Source organism: Serinus canaria, chromosome 21 (genome assembly GCF_022539315.1).
Source record: "Serinus canaria isolate serCan28SL12 chromosome 21, serCan2020, whole genome shotgun sequence".
NCBI lineage: Eukaryota > Metazoa > Chordata > Aves > Passeriformes > Fringillidae > Serinus > Serinus canaria.
This window is the reverse complement of record NC_066334.1, coordinates 2,877,887-2,896,269: the sequence shown is the minus strand read 5'-3', so window position 1 is coordinate 2,896,269 and position 18,383 is coordinate 2,877,887. Positions and strand designations below refer to the sequence as shown.

Below are 18,383 nucleotides of genomic sequence, written 5' to 3'. Positions count from 1 at the left end.
TGGGGGAATGTGGAGAGGAATCGGGGACAGGGGGAATCCCGGGGGAGACTGGGGTGCATGGTGCCGGAGGAGGTGGGGCTGGGAGGGGCAGAGGGGCTCTGGGCGTGCGGGGGTCACAGGAGGAGTGCAGGGCCATGCCAGGGCAGCGTGCTGCGGGGGTGCACGGCGCTATGGAGGAGGTGGGTCCGAGAGCGCAGGGTGCTGGTGGCAGCAGCGCTCCCTGCCCCCGGCACGGACGGGACAGACAAAGACCGGAGACAAAGGCGTGGCAGCCCGGGGAGGCGGGGAGCGGGTGAGCCGGTGAGCCCCGCTCACCTGCGCGGTGGGGCGGGCTCCGCTCTCCCGCGGGCTTCCCCCGCGTTATGATCCCGGGGAGGGCGAGCCGCTGGTGGCTCAGCGCGCCCCGCTCCCCGCACCGAGCCCCGGCCCCGCCGTGCCGGGGGAGCTGCGGCGGTGCCGGGACCCCGCGGGGCAGCGGGACGGGCGCCGCTCCCGCTCCTCCCGCCCGCCGGGGGGCGCTCGCCGCTGCCATGACGTCATCCGCGGGCGCTGCCGCCGCTTCCCGCGCTGGGCGGTGTGAGGGGCGGCGGGCCCGGTAGGGAGCGGCGGGCGCCGGTGCGAGGGGCGACAGCGGGGCGGGGAGCAGCACCGGGCGGACACGGGGAGACACGGGAGCAGGTGGCCGTGCTGAGGCGGGGCGCTGGGCGGCAGTGGAGCCGTGCGAGGAGCCCCGTTTCGGGAGGGAGCAGCGGCGAGCGGGCGGTTGCCAGGCTCGGTTCCCAGGCTGAGGAAAGGCGGTGCCGTGCGGTGGGTGGCACCGGGGCGCTCGAGGGCTCTGTCCCCGTCCGCCGTTCCTTCTGGTCGTGCGGTTGAGATGAGGAGTGGGCAGGGGAGCGGCGGTGACGAGAGCCCGGGCACGGGCACGACACGTCCGGGCTGCTGGGGCGGCCTGTGCGGGCTGCTCTGGGCTGGTGCGGGAGCTCCCGTGATAGGCACGGCGAGGGCGCTGGGTTACGCTTACATGATGTGCCCCATCCCCGGAATGTCCAGGGTTGGATGGAGTTTGTACCAGCCTGGGGTAGTGGAGGGTGGCCTTGCCTCTGGTGGGGTGTTGTAATAAGATGAGCTTTAAGGTCCCTTCCAACCCAAACTGTTCTGTGATTCCATGATCTCCCAGCCTGCACGGTCCTGGAGTGTGTAGTGCCTAGTTCATACTTTGTGACTGTGTGGAAGGGTGGATCCCTTGGGTTGCTTGGGCTTGTCTTTAAGAAGGAATGAAGTTTAAGTGAGGACGTGAACCTAAACCTCTAAAAACACAGATTGTTTATGATACTCTGTAGATCTTTTGTACTAATTTGAGCGCCACTGTGGCTGGGGTGCTAGAGAGATGCTTAACTATCTTAACTTTATTTAGTGTAGCAGATCACTAATATTCCAGCTAGTCCTTGTAAACAGGGGTATAACTCTGTTTTAAAAACTGGGGATGCAAGTGGCTCCCTGTTTTGTGCAGGTTGGACTAATTCTTCATAGATCTGAAAAACTTGTTTTATTGCAGCTGAAACAGCTTGAAAATCAGTGTCTGTAGAGCTTATTGGAACATCTGTGGTTTGTCAAAAGTCTTTGTAGAACACCTGAGTTACTGGTGGAGCCAGAGTGCTCCCGAGGCATTTAAAGACCTCTACAGTTCATGAATGGTGCTGCTGTTAGTGGTTGGAATTTGTGAGTCAGTGGAAGATGCAGCGCCAAGCTTGGACAGGCAATGGCTCATGGAGATGAAATAGAATAAACCCAAATAATAGAATAAACTCAAAAGCTTGAGAGTTCTTGTGTTATATTAAGAGATAGGGCTTAGAAAAGGCAAGTACTATGAAGCTTTAAAAAAACAGTGTTTCTTGTGTTACTAAAAAGTATTTGTCTGAATTTTCCTGTATCCCAGAAAGGGAGAGAGACTGAAAACCCCAGGAATTAAATTATGGATAATCTCTCATCCTGAGGTGTGAGCACTGGTTTGTGCACTGCTGTAATCCCTGAGGACATGCTGGGCTTATGGGAGGTGCTCATACCTCTCACTGTGGGCTCACAGAGTCTTCTGGTGTACAGCTCCATGGACTGACTAGATGAATAAAATAGGAGCCACAGGATAACCATTCCTTTTGTGATTACTTCCAGGGTCTGTGGAAGATGACCACTCTCACACGGCAGGACCTTAACTTTGGGCAAGGTAATGTGTTGTACAAACCTGCCTCTGCTGTCCTTGTGAGGCTTCTCTGGGATACTGAGCTTGGGGGAGTGTTGTAGGGTTGCTCTGTCTCTAAACTCTCTGCAGCTAAGAGGAGGCAGGTGAAATTTATGCAGAAAAAAATAACCTGTAAAAAAAGGTCCCCTGAGTCTCTGGTATTGCTCTACTGTCTCACACCCTATTCCAGCATCCTTTGCTTCTGTTTTTCAGTTGTTGCAGATGTTCTTTCAGAATTCCTGGAAGTGGCTGTTCACCTCATCTTGTATGTCAGAGAAGTTTACCCTATTGGGATCTTTCAGAAGAGGAAAAAATACAATGTACCTGTCCAGGTAGGAGATTTTCCTGGAAGCTGACAGCCACGTGGACAAGCAAAATAGCAAGGATCAATCAACACTCACCAGAAAAAACTAACACTCTGCAAAGTGATTGTTTAATGTACAGACTTATTTTTGAGAAGAGCTTAGTTCCTGTCATAAGAGAGGATCCAGCAAATGCTCGTGGGACAGGCAGGTCATGGATAACAGTAGTAGAGGCTGCCCCAGCTCTGTGCAGTGAGGTAACAGGAATGATATTTACTAGGAAGTAGAGATGGTTGGAATATGCTATTCCCAATATGCTGTTCTGGGTATCCATTCCAGATGCACAAAAACTGTATGGGTGCAGTGATCTGCCTCAGCTGATTAACCCTTTCCTGAAAGAGTTGCTGATTTGAATGGGCAACTCAGCATTTTTCAGCACTATTTGAAGCAAGACTTGAATGCCTTGTACACACTGGTGCTTCTCTTTAAATCTTCCCTTGTAGCATTGTCCTGGCTCATGTCAAACACAGCTCTGACTCTTCCCTGTGTTTGCTGCAGATGTCCTGCCACCCTGAGCTGAACCAGTACATCCAGGACACGCTGCACTGTGTGAAGCCTCTGCTGGAGAAGGTGAGCTCAGACTGGGGACCTGGGCAAAAGTACTGCAAGTAGATTTAAAAGAAAATAAGAGAACATAAATATTATCTTAATTGCCACATTTGTTTACAAATTTACCATACACGATACACGAGCTGATAAAAGTTCCTAACAAAACTGAAAACATCATAACCTTTCCTGGCAGGTAAGACCCTGCCTTGCTTGTCTCCTATAGCACACAAGGACACGTGTCTGTGTATTTTCAGTTACATCATCCTACCATTCTGCTTTACAATCCATCCGAGTTTAAGCCCCTTTTGTGGCAGAACAGTTTGAATGCTTTGCTGTGAACCAGGAAGCAAAGGTAGGCCTGGACTCCAGGTTTTGTGACAGAAGGATGTGACCAATGAAACACTCCAGCAGGCTGCTGGCAGGTTTTGTATGCCTTGCTCTTTACAGACAATTTTAATGCACATGTAGAAAATGGAATTGGGTCTGTTCTAAACTGGGGTTGTACAGAGCTGCTCTGTTTGGACAACAGTCTGAACGTATCTTAATTTCATCAGAGTCCATCCCAGAGTGATGCAGTGAGATGGCTGTGCATTTCCAAAACAGGATCTAGAGGAACATACAATTTAGCACACTTCATCTCCCTCAGCCTTAGCCACAAGCTGGCAGCTTAACACCCATCAAGAAATGGCTTTGCAAAAACTTTTTTTTTCTGATTGCTAAGAATAATCTGAAGTCAGGTTTTAGATAAGGGCTTGTGCTGTGAGCCCCAGCAACTGAGTGTGCTCCACTGCATCAAAGAATGTGAAGCACACTGTGGGCATCAGACAACTCATATTAAGGAAGGGATTTTTCTGTCTTGGTTCCTGCAGAACGATGTGGAGAAAGTCGTGGTCGTAATTCTGGATAAAGAGCACCACCCCGTGGAGAGATTTGTCTTTGAGATCACCCAGCCACCTCTTCTTTCCATTAGGTGAGGTTTTCACTCTTGTTTTCCCCTGGCATCCAACACCCAGCCCTGGGAGATATTCTGGGAGCAACTTCAGGCCTTTGCTGCATGCCAGTAACAAGTGCTGTCTCCTCCACAGTTCTGAGTCCCTGCTGTCCCATGTGGAGCAGTTACTGCGTGCCTTCATCCTGAAAATCAGCGTGTGTGATGCTGTGCTGGACAACAACCCCCCAGGTAAATGTCACCTGGATCCAAATAGCCTCATGCCTGGCATTGCTGGGCTTGGCTGATCCTCTGGGAGCTGTCCCCTGAGCTGGAACCTGACACTTCTCTTAGGTTGCACCTTCACAGTTCTGGTTCACACACGGGAGGCTGCCACACGCAACATGGAAAAGATCCAGGTGATAAAGGTGAGTGATATCCTTGGGCACCTGATTGTGAGAAGCTGCAGAGCAAAGACTGGGCAGTGCAGAGTTTTGGCAACTTCAAGGTTAAGGCTGAGAGATATTTTGAACATGTAGGTTCACATGAGGCACATCATAACTGTACTTGAAATGTGGTGAAATGGTTTATGCTGGTGAGCTGACAGCACATTAGCCACGCACAGCCACCACTGCAGACACTTCAATTGAAATAGATTGTAACAATACTCACTGTCCAGTGCTTGCTCAGATACTTAAAAATACTCAGGCATGTAGAATAGGTACTTGAATTTAATCAAGCAAAATAGCAGCCCTCACCCACCATCCACTTTTGTATAAAGAGCAAGAAAGACTAAGATTAAAGTAATGAGTAGGTTTGGGGGCACAAATACATCGTATTTTACAGGAAACTGTGTGCAGAACACTTTCTAAAGGAACATTATTTTTAAATCCTTGCTTAGATACAGGGAAATTTTTTTCCTGAGTCAAGTTATTTTAGGTGTTCTAAGGCACAACAAATAAAGCTAGCAAAGTATAAAATTGTTTCAAAATGAAAGTCTGTTCTGCACTGCTTAGTAACAGAAACTTGTTCTGTAATAGACAGACCTTTAAACTTCCAAGGCAGGATGGAAAGCCATGCCCTAAGCATTCTAGAGTTGCAGTTAAATCTTGGTGTAACGAACTGGGCATGGTAGCTCAGGACAGCTGAGAGTGTATCTTTTAAAGAAGTGAGGTGTCACCTTTGCAGTAAGTGCAGTGGGCATCACTTTGACGCTGTAACTGAAGACAATTATGCTGAGCGTCAGGGACAAGTGTGTAAGTGTTAAATTTTGTTGTTGTGGAAGGTTCTGTTCCTTCCCTCAGCCACTCTGTCTCTCTTTCAACTTAACACAAAACAAGTGCTGAGGAGGAGCTCACCTTACAGCACTGCTGGGTTCTGCCAGTAACACCTTGTGTTCCTGCCCCCAGGATTTCCCTTGGATCCTCGCTGATGAGCAAGACGTGCACATGCACGACCCCCGGCTCATTCCCCTGAAAACCATGACATCTGACATCTTAAAGGTGAGCAGGGCATTCTGACCAAGAGGTGCTGAACCTGCTGTGGTTCTGAACTTTGAATGCTCTGACATCAGCTCTGCAGTTTTCTGTGGTGTAACAACTTTAAAACGTACTGCTGAGCAGTAGCTTAGACTTGCAGATGTCTGTGCCAGTAATCAAAGCAGGGCAAGACTCCTCATAATAAAAAAGGAAACCTGGTTATGGTGGAAGGTGTAAGCACTTCCTGTTCAGCCTGTTGCAGGCTTTTTTTTTATTCACCTACCTGTATACCAACAGGACTGTTGCTTGTTTCTCTCTCCAGATGCAGCTCTATGTAGAAGAGCGAGCTCACAAAGGCACCTGATTTCAAATCTTCCTCGCCTTCAAGCTTCATCTGATCTTCCAGTGGAGTAAGATCTGTCACAAACTGTATCTTGATAACCATCTCTTCAGCTGGCCTTCTGGGTGAATGTAGAGCAGCTGCTGCCTCTTTATTTCAAGTGCTCTTACCACTGTATAAAGAACTGACTTGGAATGGGGAGCCAGAGCCTGTTCCCATCTTGACTTGTGTGAGAGTACAGGTGTTGATACAGTGCATCCCTGGGGAGTCAGTGCTTTATTACCAGTCCAGTTCTCACCTGAAAAGGGCAGCTCCAGTGCACACAGGCAGTGATAGACAGCTAGGAGCTGTCACACAATCCATGAGAGCAACACTGTGCTAAAGGGGAGTGAGGCCTTATGTAGTGTCTGTCCACTGTGACCATCCCAAGCAGTCTTCAATAAATACCAAGTTTTACCCCAGTTGAACTGGGCTGATTTCTGTCAAAACCAGGCTCCTTTCTTCAGTGAAGAAGTATTTTTATTTTCTGTGGAGCTTCCACTGCTTTTCTGGCCTGTATGTGGACTCTATCAATTCCTATGAAAGGCTGTACCACCTTGGTCTCTCCCCTTTCACTCAGAGGTGGCATTAGCAACGTGGAATTTGCCTGTCCAGTAAGGACACCTGCCAAGTATCCTACTCCTAACCCAGAACAAGCAAGGAAAGCACTAATACTCCTACACCTCTCAGAGCAGATGGAACATGGCCTTCACATCATTTCTGGGTATATAAGGGTGAGAGACACAGTTCAAACAAGCTGAGCTTGTTTGTCAGGGATTTTGGTACACTAGCCTGTCCAGCACCTCCTGCTTCCTCCAAGTAACAAGTGTAGAACATTAAGGATCCAGTCTGGGCACTGCTTTAACATTTTATATTGGGTTACACTGCTCAGTATAAACCAAAGGTGATGTGGGAAAAGCCCAGCACAATCAAAAGGCACTTGTGTTGTTAGGCAGCTGCCTGAAGGGACTTCTTACCTCCTCTTTCTCTACCTGTTTATTCAAACACCAAGCGACTGTTTTGGATCATTTTGAACATACACACTTAGAGAAAGGGTAAGGAATTCACTACCAGTGACACAGCACTTAGGAACAAGAGGTGACAGTTTCCTGATGCTATGAAGGGTCTGATGCAGATCATAAATCTTAACACTGAAACAGGAAAGAAAATATACAGAACAAGCTGTGGCAGAGTCCTTGTAGATACCACTGATAATCTGAAATTAAGCATTTTAGCCTAATCTTTCCTATGTTCCATAAACAAGAAAGTGTCTTTAAGACTGTGTGTGTTAGCATAATAATGTATTAACTAGAAAAGATAGATCTCATATATAATTGTCCCAGTTTTTCTCTGGAAGGGCACCAGAAACTGGAGTAGCATCCTTGGTAGAAGAGAATGGAAGATGAAGACAGAACACCCTTCCAAAGGGCTGGGCCTGCTGAAGTTCTACTGTGAACAAGAGCTGCAAGACAAAGCTAGGACACACCCAGACAGTACAAGCAAATAGTGCACCTGAGGCCACTTGGTTACAGTCCTGAGGTAACAGCAAACCCTTGCACAGTGCTTCACAACGAGGTCTGGGGCCCAATGGTGATGCTGCTGTTGGTCACACGGATGCCATACCATCCTGCCCAGTACTGGGTGTCGTGGCCTCCGTGCTGGAACCAGATGTAACGAACTCCTGCTGGATAATTCTGGAAGGTGTGAGAAATCTGCACAGAAAAGAGAATTCCTCTTAATTTGCCTAAATAAACCAATGCTCACCTAGAAGCTCAGAAAACTGCAGTGTGTGAATCTTAGAATGAGCTCTTCCTGAACCTAGATAGCTTTCACTGAAAGTGCACCATACCCTGTTTTTTTGGGAGGAGGGGGTGATAGGGGGAGGAAAGAAGCCTTTCTCACTCAGCCTTCTCCCCAAAATCCTATCTGTGTTAAGCTAATATTAAGCTTGATTTTTAAGTGCATGTATAAGTAACATCTAATGCAGAATGTACAGCAAATCAAACCAGTTAAACACCTGTAACAGATTAAGAAAAGTTAAGTCTGCAGTACTTGGCTATCCATGCAGTAGTTTTAAAAGTTTTTTGATAAAAAAAACCATGAAATCTTCTATTGTTATTTAATTATTTAAACAGAATCTTATGTTAAACCAAGAAGCAATTAAAAATACTGCATTAAAACAACACAGAAGCCCACAAGATACTCTATAGAAAATGCAGGGCACCTAAAAATAGTATCTGTCTCATTCAGGACACTACTGCTTCTTCAGCATCATCAACAGCAAGGGCTGACTCACCTTCTCTATAGAGCAGAGGAGGCTGTGGAGCAGAGAAAGTCCACTGGCACTTCTGGCCAAGTGAGACTTGCCACACACCAGTGTCACAACACTGCTGTAAAGCTCCTGCCTCCCTGGCTGCTGCTCACCTCTCTCCACTGGGCATCACTCCACTGCTCAATGACCACTGGCTCGGGATGGAATTCCTCCAGGACGAGGTAGTCTTTGGAGAGCAGCCTCACGGTGAGCTCGTAGCGGCACCCGCAGTCAAACCTGGCAGCGTACCTGGAGAGGCAGGAGGAATCAAGGAGCAGGGCTGTATATACAGCATTCAGTGTTCTTTATTTTTCAAAAGCAGGCTCCAAGGAGATCCCTGTCTGCAGAGGAAAAGGAGTGAAGGAGTGTCATCCCCATAGCTATAGAGAAGTTCTAGAACTTACAGCCATCCCACCCTTCACAAGATTGCAACCATGTAGTCCCCCGAGTAAGTGTAGATTTAGCTTATTCTTCACTCAAGAACTACAACTCCCAAAGAATGAAGAACTGATTTTATGGCATGAAAAGCTCCAGAAGTCTAGCTTACCTCTAGACCAACACTAGAAATTCTAATTTTCAGTGCTTCCACTCACCAGTCCTTGACTGTAATTTCAGGCCGTTTCTCATCCATCAGCTGATTCCAATAGCCTTCTTTATCCAGGGTAATGAGTTGAGACTTGAAGCATGGCCTGAAACAGACATAGAAATACTCACAGTTCTACAGAACACCCCTCTCTTGCTGTCCTTTCCCTGACAGCTTTAATACCCACCCAGATCCTGATGGCCCTCAAAGCTGACCTGGCTAAACCCTGCCTTATCCATAGCCAGAACCTGACAAGAAAATGAACTGAATTAGCTTCACCCCAAGATAAAAAGAATAGTTACCTACAAGCTGGATTAAGAGGAGTCTCTGGATTGATGTATTGGTAACAGGAAACCAATGCCTGGTGCTTGTAAAAGCTGTTGATCCTCCTCTGGTGACAGCTTTTATTACGAGTTGTTTGTGTGACACACCCACCACTCCTGAAGGTTACAAAGCTTTGACCTTCTCAGGTAAGTACAGCTGACTGAGTTTGCAAGATCCTTAACCTTTCTCTACCACCTTTGGGAGAGGAGAAGCAGGGATCCCATGTGGATTACCCTAACTGTAAAAATTACAGGAAGTTCCTGGTAGGCAGAGAAATTTAGCACCTACTGTGATCAATTCTCTCAGCAGTACCCATCTCTTTAGATTAACTGGCATAAAGGGTTAATGAAGCTCCTTTCCCACAGGTGATCTAAGGTTCAGCACCTGCCACCAGCCTTCTAACCATGGTGCCTTTTCAGACAGATGGGAGGAAGCAGGTTTCCCAGTTCCACATCACTGGAATCCAGTTCTTACCCATATGAAGTGACAAAGTATTTCTGTACTTTGGGGTCTGGCATGTGACTTCCATGAGCTCCAGGCAGCTCCTCAATTTTCCACTTATCTCCTTCATTGTGATCAATTGTCCAGTGCTGGAAGTTCTCTAAAAACACAGGTGGCCAAGGTCAGGGTTAGGACTTCACTTCAGCTACCAGCAGTATCTCAGCTTTTGTTAGAATCAGCAACAGGAGAATTCTAGGAAGCTACTTGATCTTTCAGATCCACTGTATTTTTCCTGCAGCTGTGACTCCTGTCATTATGCTGCCATTACCTTTATGTGGCTCCCAGCATCTAGGACAGCAGGTAGCAGATTTCTGACTGCATCAGAAAATCAGCAGCAGCAATAAAGTAGGATCCCTCTAGTTATATTAGTCAAGTCTTTGGTAACAAAAGTTCTCCAGCTCCCCAAATGTTTAATCCCAGTCCCTGATCGTTTCAATACCACATTGTACTTGCAGTGCAAATTAATTGTCACTGCCTGTCGTACTGGGGCCTTATGACTCCAGATTTTTCTGGCTAAAACCACAAATTGCAGGAGCTGAGCTATAAGTCTGACCTAGCAGAGCTACACCCAATAGCTGGACAGTCCCACAGCACTGGCAGTAGCTGAGGCATGACTCATTCAGACTGCTCGGAAACTCTTAGTCCTTTATTATAAATAATGAAACCAACCTTCAGCACGAGGGTTTTTGATTAAGTTTTTCTTCAGGAGGAGCAGCATATAGAAGATCTTCCAGTCAGAGATGCTTCTGTCCAAGCTCTGATGATAAAACCCGTCGCGCTGGCACTTGCGCTTCCACAGGGTGTTCAGGTCCACCACGTAGCGCCACTGCGAGCACACCAGCCGGCAGCTGCGGATCAGCTCCCGGGCGGGCAGCAGCGACAGCAGCTCCACCAGCACATCCTCGGGGAGGTCCCCGATGGTTGTCATGGCAGGCCGCGGCCCGCAGGAGGGCGAGGGGAAATCCGCGGCACGACGGGCCGAGCTGCCGGAAGCGAAGGCAGTTTCCTCTCGTGACTAACAGAACACCGGAGAGCCCGTCCGGCCCCGGCCCCGGCCCCAGCCCCAGCCCCAGCCCCAGCCCCGCTCCCCGCCGCAACTCCCGCCCGGCCCGGCCCCAGGCCCGCGCCCCGGCCCCACCTGGCCCCGCCCATCGGCGCCTCCGGACGCGGATGTGCGGGGCCGCGGGGCGGGGCTGCCGGCCTGGGGCGGGGCTGCCAGCCCCGGAGCGGGGCGGGGCTGGGCGGGGCCACAGGGCGGGGCCCGGTCCCTTCTGACAGCGCCCGGGCCGCTCGCCCAGCTCCGTGTGCCGCGGCTGGCGCAGCGCAGCTCGACTCGACTCGACTCGGTTCTGCTCGACTCGGCTCGGCTCGGCTCGGCTCGGCTCGGCTCGGCTCGGCTCGGCTCCGGCCAGCCCGCGCAGCAGCGGCTCAGGTAAGAGCGCTCGGTGCTTCCCCTGAACCTCCGCGGGCTTTCCGGGCTGGCTCCTGGGGAAGGAGGAGGGACACGCGTGTGCCCCGAAGGCGTCAGGGGATGCGCGCTGCCGGGAGCGTGTCCGTGATGCGGAGCCTTCCCGGTTTAGCTGGGGTGGGAAAGGAGAGGCACCTCCGTCCCTCTCCCGAGTGCGGGAGGAAGCCTGGCTAACAGCGCTCTGTCAGCAGGCAGGGAGCAGGAGAGGCTTCTGAAATTCCTGTACGAGATGAAACCAGCATGATCCCTCCCTCCTACTTTTAAAAAATTACGTTTTGTCTTTCGGGACTGTGCATGAGGGTTGGAAGTGTGGGGAGAATAAGAAATCACTAATGCTGTCTCCATAAAAGCCAGGGAGTTTTAAATTACAGTTTGCCCCTGCTGGGTGCAGTGCAGATAGAGGACACATCTGAACCTCTAGATTTAGGATGCTGCTACAGCAGTGACTCCCAGTTTCTTTCCTTCCTTGCCAGGTTTGGCACCCCGGTATTTTGTTTAGTTGCATGCCAGGGTATTTCACCTCTGTTCTTAGAGCTCTCCCAGGCTCAGTGAGTCATTCCTGAGGAGTTTGGCTGCATCCATGCGGTGTGCTGCAATCTCATCAGCTTCCAGCACCAGGATGCAGCTGACACAAAAGCAGTGTGACAGTGCATCCCTCACGGGTGCCAGGGGCTCTGAATCTGCACACTCATCTTTCCATAGCCCTGCAGCACCTCACCTGGGCCTCAGGGCATCAGAGCTGTATGGAGTTTAGAATTAGCACATGAAGTTAGAGCAAACACTTCTGACTTTATTCCTCCAGTTATGAGGCCACAGACATTAGAATATTAGAGAATATCAGCTGAGTTCTTTTCAGTTATGCTCAGACCTTAACTTTATACAGGCTCCTGATTAAGTGCCAGCACTGTGAGGGAAAGACTGTCAGACATAGAATGAACCACTGCAAAGGTGGCTGGCAAGAAGCTTAACACTGATACTTGAGTACTGCTTTGCAGCATTTGTTATCAGGGATGTTCTTAAAGGCAGAACAAGCACCCATGTGCCTTCCTCTGCAGAGGAAATCTGTACTAGGAAGCTGATTTTTGCAGCAGCAGAGATTCTGGAAGGGCTGGTTCCAGCCTGGATAATGAACAAACTCAGTGGTCAAATACATACATTTTGTGGGCAGATTTAATTTAGGGCTTTTACTTAGAATATAAAAATAGTAATCTGCTTCAGGCTATTAATGTAATGAGGAACAGGAGACCTTGAGGCTAGGAATAAAAAATCCTTCAGATAACATATTTATTTTCCCTTTTTTTCTACTGCATCAGTGTCTGGCATTGCTGAGAGTGGGAAACCCTCACCATTGCTTTCTACCCTCTTTCAGACAGCTGTGCCCAGCCCCAGGGATGGAGTCCCTCCCTGAAGCAGTCCTGATCCAAATCCTGGCTTCCATCCCTGCGGTGGAGCTGGTGCTGGTGTGCCGCCTGGTCTGCTGCCAGTGGAAGAACCTGGTTGATGGAGCTGCACTTTGGATCCTGAAGTGTCAGCAGGAAGGCCTCACCAGAGCAGAGGCAGATGTAGAGAACTGGCAAAGCTTCTACTTCCTGAGTAAGAAAAGGAGGAATCTCATCAAGAACCCATGTGGTGAAGGTGAGAGGCATCACAAGATGCTTCAGGGTGTCAGAGAGAGATGACCAGCCACTGAGAATTGTGTTAGTCTAGTCTTTGAAAATAGATCTTAGTTGCTGTCAGGTTGTAGAATTTTCCCCCTGCCCAAGAGTCAAGTCACTCAATCTGTGCAGCCAAATCATTTAATGAGCACAAAGGCCCTCGATAATCAGCCTTTGCAAAGGGCTTCACATAACATTAACTTTATCTAACCTCTGCAAGGATCTAAATCATGTTTGAGACACAAAGATGTCCTTTGTAAAAACCATCCAACCCAGTAATGGCTGTGGCATTTGTTTCTGTATTGCTTCTTGCTAAGCCATGACAGGAGAGATGAAGCCTTTCCCAGCTCAGGGGTGAGTCTGCCCTCAGCTCACCAAGCCCTTCAGGCTTCTCTCCTTGGAGCAACTCAGGCCAATCATGTTTTTGCCCTCCTCACCTCAGCCCATGTTAGAGAGTGGGCACACACCCCATGTGCCATTATTTTGAATCTGTGACCTTCACTTGCCCGAGCTGTAAGCTGCTTAGCAATAAGCAGCAGTAACCAAGCCTCACAACCCAAGCAGCAACAATTTCACACATCATAGACCAAAGCAGTATCAACACAGCCTCCCCATTTTGTTTACAAGTGACCTTCTGCAAGCTTTTCCAACATCCAGGTTTACCTCTTGAAAACCCTGATGTTTAAGATCTTACTGCTTCAGAAAACACCACTTAGTGCTTTAGAAAACTTAGAAATAAAGCAGTCAGCATCTGTCCCCAGAGTCTTTGTGTGCTGTGGCACTGTTCAGAATACCTAAATACTTTCCCTGGAGTACTTTCTTAGACCCACACATACCCAGCCAGTTTGCTGGGGAATGTTCAAGTTTGGTGTGATTAGGCTCAGTCAGGCTGAAAGTTTTTGCCTGAGCTCTATTTAACAAACATATCACAGTCTACATGGATATGTTGAATTTCTGTATAAAATCAGTGCTGTGTCTAATATCAAACTTTGACAAGCCAGAGGAAGGTTCCAGTGGGAGATGGTCAAGTTGCCCACATCCACAGGACTCATCCAAGTCTCTTTTCTGCCATTTGCAGAAGGCTTGGAGCACTGGGGAGAGGTAGAGAATGGAGGTGATGGCTGGAAAATTGAAGAGCTCCCAGGGGACTTTGGAAAAGAATTTCCTAGTGAAGAAGTCCATAAATACTTTGTCACATCTTATGAGTAAGGCTGCTTTCTTCTCTTGCTCAGGAAAGGGGGCATTTTTGGTTCTCCCAGGAAGGAGAACTGTGATCCCAACTGGCATCTTGTGTTTCAGGTGGTGTCGAAAGGCTCAGGTCATTGACCTTAGGGCTGAGGGCTACTGGGAAGAGCTGATGGATACAACCCAGCCTAAAATCATGGTAAGAGACTGGTAAGTATTAAGGAAGGCTCTGAGGACAGGCAGAGGGTTAAGAAAGATAAGGAAGAGAGGGAGGGCAGACAGCTTTTATATATATATAAAAATTAAAAATTATTAAAAAAGATAAAATAGAGATACAAATAGATTATATACAAATAGATTAAAATATATAACTATATATAAAAATATATAGTTTATATAAAATATATATTTTATATATATATATATATATAAATATGTATATATTGGGCCTTAAAGCCTCAGCTGCCAGGACCCTGGATGTGGGACAGGGCTCACAGGCAGCTCCCACAGGCTTCAAACTGTTTGAGCACATGAACTCCAAAGCCCAGGTTCCTGTGGTCAGTGAGGGGAGGTGGTGGGCTGGGCTAAGAACCATTGCAGATTTCCATCTCCAAGCAAGGCTGCAGTAACTTGGTGAGCATGGTGGAGCCTTTGCAGAGCTCTTGCAGGTAATGCCAACACCTGGGCTCTCCTTGTAGGTATGCAGGACGTAGTGATGCTGGCTGTCTCTATGAGCTGTGTGTGAAGCTGCTCTCTGAGAACGAGGATGTGCTGGCTGAGTACAAGAGTGAGACTGTCACCATCCCACAGGGAAATGATGCCAGCTGGACTGAGGTGAGTTACAGGTATGGGCTCAGCAGGTGACACCCGACCTACATGAATCAGGAATATTTTTAAGCAGAGGAATTCTCCAAGGGGAGGAGAAGGCTCTGTAGTGCATTCTCTGGAGCCATGATCCTATGATTGGAAAAGGAAAAGGGAGGCTGCTTTACAGGAAACTTGCTGAGTCACCACTAGCAGGTGTAAGGTGCAGGAGATGTCACAGAATCACAAGGTTGGAAGAGATCTTCAGGATCATAGAGTCCAACCTGTTCCCTGATACCTCAACTCGACCCTGGCACCCAGTGCCACATCCAGGCTTTTTTTAAACGCTCCCAGGGACGGTGACTCCACCACCTCCCCAGGCAGACCATTCCAGTACTTTATCACCCTTTCTGTGAAAAACTTTTCCTAATATCCAACCTATATTTCCCTTGAGGCAGCTTGAGATTGTGTGATCTGGTTCTGTCAGTGCTGCCTGGAGAAAGAGACCAACCCCACCTGAGCACAGCCACCTTTCAGGAGCTGTAGAGAGTGATGAAGTTACCCCTGAGTCTCCTTTTCTCCAGGCTAAACACCCCCAGCTCCCTCAGTGGTTTCTCACAGGGTTTGTATTCCCAGCCCCTCTCCAGCCTCATTGCCTCCTCTGGATGTGCTCAAACATCTCAATGTCTTTCCCAAACTGGGGGGCCACAACTGGACACACACAATGTCCACCTGGGAGTGATTCAGTGCCCTCTGAACAATGGGATCAAAGCTCTCCCACTGTAAATGCCCCCACTGTTACCCAGCCTGGCAGGTCTGACCATGCCCAGCGGGGCTGAAGGCTCTGTGCACTGAACAACAGCAGGTTTTGTGGTGGTCTGACACTTACTCACAGCTGTTTTGTCCCTTGTCCCACAGATCTCTCACACCTTCTCCAGCTACGGGCCCGGGGTGCGCTTTGTGCGCTTTGAGCACGGCGGCCAGGACACGCTCTTCTGGCAGGGCTGGTACGGCGCCCGCGTCACCAGCAGCAGCGTGACAGTGGAGCCCTAGCTCTGCTCAGCCAGCACCTGCATGCTGCAGTTGACTTCCCTCAGGGCATCCCGCAGCCTTTGGATGGTTTCTGCATGGTGCTGCTGCTGGCTGTAGAGCATTTGGCCTTTCTGCATAGGAACGTGTGTGCGAGATGCCAGGAGCCACCACCCATCCTGCCTCAGGAGACTATGCAAAGAATGGGAATGAATTTGGGAATGCACTGCACCACTTGCACTGATGTCCTCTGTCAGACAGGAGATCACCTAAAAATCCTGCAGAGCTCCTGTCTTAGTCTCTAATGCCTAGCACCCAGCCTGAGGCAGCTGTCTCCCCTGCCTGCTCTCCTGACTTGGGCACTCCTTAACTTGAAGGGATACTTAAAGTATATTTTCTGGAAGTTAGAGTGGAAAGAAAAGAATAAAGAAAACCACAGACCCTGCATCTCAAAACATACCAGGGAAACCCAGAGTCCTGTCCCCAACTGTTTCCATGACCTGCAGTGAGAACCTTGGCTTCTTCCATTTATAAAAAGATAACATTGTTTACCACAGAGGAGCTCTAGCTTGGCTGTCAATACTATTAGTTTAATTTTTAGTGATAATGCAGAGCAAAAGAGAGCAAGAGAGGTTGAATCCTTTTCTCTTATACTGTTCCCAGCATCCATTTATCAAGGGAAGTGTTGGGAAGAAAAACATGTCTGGTGTCCAGCCCTGGGGCTTCATTTGGCTCCTTCAGAGAGATGGCATCTGGGAGTAATTGCTGGCAGAGAGAGAGAGATGACAACAACTTAGAGAACTGGGTTAGGAAAAATTTGGGATAGGGTCCAGAAACAAATGAAAACAAACTCATTTACCCCTTCCTGGCCTCTGCATGCTTCAGGCAACAAGCATCCTGTTCATCCAGTGTGACTCTGCTGGCAGGACACAGAAAGCTGCTGGCCTTGCTCCACCTCTGCTGACCATGTGTGCAAGAAGTACACATCTGCCTCTGCCGTGTGCTTGCTGACAAGACAGCATTTCAGTCTCCCACTTGAGCTTCTTGACATCCCTCAGGGCTGTGTGTCCCATCCTGAACAGGCCCCTAAGCTCTCCTGAACCAAGACTGTCCCTGCTAGTGTCGCTAGAGGACACGAAATAAAACAACGCGCACGCTGGAATCTCCAAGGTTAAAAGAAAGGTGTTTAATTTCTGACTCCAGCATTTATAGACTTCCAGAAGTGACAGTGGATTGAAGGATGACAGTGCCACCTCTCCAATGACACTGGACAAATCAACAGTCCATCAAATTTTTCCTTCTCCAGAAGAGAATGCAAAACAATAATTATTTGGAGAAAAGCGTGTGAGAAAGTTCCTTACAAGAATGTAAACATCAGAAAGCTTAGAAGAACTTAGAAGAACAGAGCGACACTGCTAGTTATTCCACTCAGAGGAGCATCCCCTAACAGAGCTGGTGTTGCCTAAAGAAAGTCTATTTTGGTGTCCATGTGTCTGCCTTCCCTCCCTGGGCTGCCATTTAAGTGCCCCTTTGCACATGTAGTGCCTGCTACTGCCTGCAGCCAAAGGAAGGAGCTCCCACCTGGACACTGTGCATGCTGCTTCCTCAGGCTTTCTGCACAGCTGCACCTGGGTGCCACACACACGCCACAGTCCAGGCAAACATAATAAAGTGACACAATTGTGTGTGGATTTCCTCTTTTGTACTGGGTATTTGTCCCCTGTGCTCAAGCATCCATCTTCTATTACATGGAGCGTGTCAGGCAGTTCTTTCCAAAAGCAGGAGTCCCTGTGCTGTGTGTAATTCCATGGGTGTCCCTGAAAGAGGAATGTGCTCTGTTCCCCAGCACCCTGGACCCATGGGAAGCACTTACTGTGCAGTGGGTCTGCAGTGTAACAGCAAGAGAAGTGCATTTCAAACATAGTGAGAATTCATTCAAGGCACAGAGAAGGTACAGGAAAGCTTCTACAGAGCCCAGCCCTGCTGCACACCTTCCAGGTCATTTGTCACTACTGTGAGTTCAACATTGGTTCTGACCCAGGAGGCACCAGAGTTAGTTCAGAATGTAATTGTTTCCCTTGCCTTACCCCTGCACACGCTGTCATGCAGTGCTGCTTTACCCACCCTCAGCTTTTAGTGCAGCTCTTAGTTAATATTCAGCTCACTGCCAGCTCCCTGCCCCACAGGGAGAGGATAAAATCCTTCCATTTGTCCCTAAGGAATCAGCTCAGTGAAGGGATCAATATTTGACACCTCCATGCAATTGTTAAACTGAACCTCTCCCAAGTCACCATCTTACAGGAGGATAAACCTCAGGACTGAGCCTTCAGATCCTGTGGCCCTTGGACATATGAGGCAGGACCATGGTCCCCATTTTGGGTCTATCCAGGCAGCACTAAACTCACACAGCCTTCCCAGCAGCTCTGTTGACATGAGCACAGCTGCCTGAGGTCTTCTCCTGGCACTCCCTCTTTATGCTAGCATCCCCCTGTCCTGGTTTAGGGTGAATGTGGGAGAAAACCTCCAGAAAGCAAACCCACACAGACCCTGCCCCCAGCCGGTTTGGGAAGGATTCCTGGGAGAGAAGTGGA

General features: G+C 48.9%; 3 protein-coding genes across 9 annotated transcripts; 2 read left to right on the top strand and 1 right to left on the bottom strand.

Moving 5' to 3' along the window:
* Positions 1–5: 5 nt before the first annotated feature.
* MAD2L2 (mitotic arrest deficient 2 like 2) lies at positions 6–7,433 on the top strand. 7 transcript variants are annotated; one of them, XM_030231401.2, is made up of 10 exons: positions 6–179; positions 2,170–2,221; positions 2,450–2,568; positions 3,097–3,168; positions 4,017–4,117; positions 4,233–4,327; positions 4,430–4,503; positions 5,485–5,577; positions 5,876–5,963; positions 7,290–7,433. In XM_030231401.2, exons 1-9 carry the CDS (start codon positions 135–137, stop codon positions 5,915–5,917), a joined length of 693 nt encoding a protein of 230 aa, XP_030087261.1. In that variant the 5' UTR covers positions 6–134; the 3' UTR covers positions 5,918–5,963; positions 7,290–7,433. The 7 variants fall into 7 exon arrangements, with proteins under 7 accessions (XP_030087261.1, XP_050838347.1, XP_030087260.1 ...); XM_050982390.1 differs by having other exon boundaries at positions 7,276–7,419; XM_030231400.2 differs by lacking the exon at positions 7,290–7,433 and having other exon boundaries at positions 5,876–6,354.
* On the bottom strand, positions 6,788–10,824 carry LOC103820852 (F-box only protein 44-like). The gene is made up of 6 exons (XM_050982389.1): positions 10,790–10,824; positions 10,321–10,634; positions 9,625–9,751; positions 8,837–8,932; positions 8,357–8,492; positions 6,788–7,644 (listed from the first exon to the last, which is right to left on the bottom strand). Exons 1-6 carry the CDS (start codon positions 10,801–10,803, stop codon positions 7,498–7,500), a joined length of 834 nt encoding a protein of 277 aa, XP_050838346.1. The 5' UTR covers positions 10,804–10,824; the 3' UTR covers positions 6,788–7,497.
* Positions 10,825–10,986: 162 nt separating this feature from the next.
* LOC103820853 (F-box only protein 2) lies at positions 10,987–17,457 on the top strand. Its single transcript, XM_009095630.4, has 6 exons — positions 10,987–11,083; positions 12,489–12,754; positions 13,853–13,979; positions 14,074–14,169; positions 14,658–14,793; positions 15,682–17,457. Exons 2-6 carry the CDS (start codon positions 12,511–12,513, stop codon positions 15,814–15,816), a joined length of 738 nt encoding a protein of 245 aa, XP_009093878.1. The 5' UTR covers positions 10,987–11,083; positions 12,489–12,510; the 3' UTR covers positions 15,817–17,457.
* The last annotated feature ends 926 nt before the right edge of the window (positions 17,458–18,383 follow it).

Excerpts from the sequence above, each read along its gene's own strand:
- MAD2L2 (XM_030231401.2), top strand. The coding sequence starts at position 135 with ATGCCAGGGCAGCGTGCTGCGGGGGTGCACGGCGCTATGGAGGAG. Across the intron at positions 180-2,169 it reads TGCACGGCGCTATGGAGGAG|GGTCTGTGGAAGATGACCAC; the intron begins GTGGGTCCGAGA and ends GATTACTTCCAG. Across the intron at positions 5,578-5,875 it reads TGACATCTGACATCTTAAAG|ATGCAGCTCTATGTAGAAGA; the intron begins GTGAGCAGGGCA and ends TTCTCTCTCCAG.
- LOC103820852 (XM_050982389.1), bottom strand. Across the intron at positions 8,493-8,836 it reads GAAATTACAGTCAAGGACTG|GTACGCTGCCAGGTTTGACT; the intron begins GTGAGTGGAAGC and ends CTGCCTCTCCAG. Across the intron at positions 7,645-8,356 it reads GTGATGCCCAGTGGAGAGAG|ATTTCTCACACCTTCCAGAA; the intron begins GTGAGCAGCAGC and ends TTTTCTGTGCAG.
- LOC103820853 (XM_009095630.4), top strand. The coding sequence starts at position 12,511 with ATGGAGTCCCTCCCTGAAGCAGTCCTGATCCAAATCCTGGCTTCCATC. Across the intron at positions 12,755-13,852 it reads CAAGAACCCATGTGGTGAAG|AAGGCTTGGAGCACTGGGGA; the intron begins GTGAGAGGCATC and ends TGCCATTTGCAG. Across the intron at positions 14,170-14,657 it reads AAAATCATGGTAAGAGACTG|GTATGCAGGACGTAGTGATG; the intron begins GTAAGTATTAAG and ends CTCTCCTTGTAG.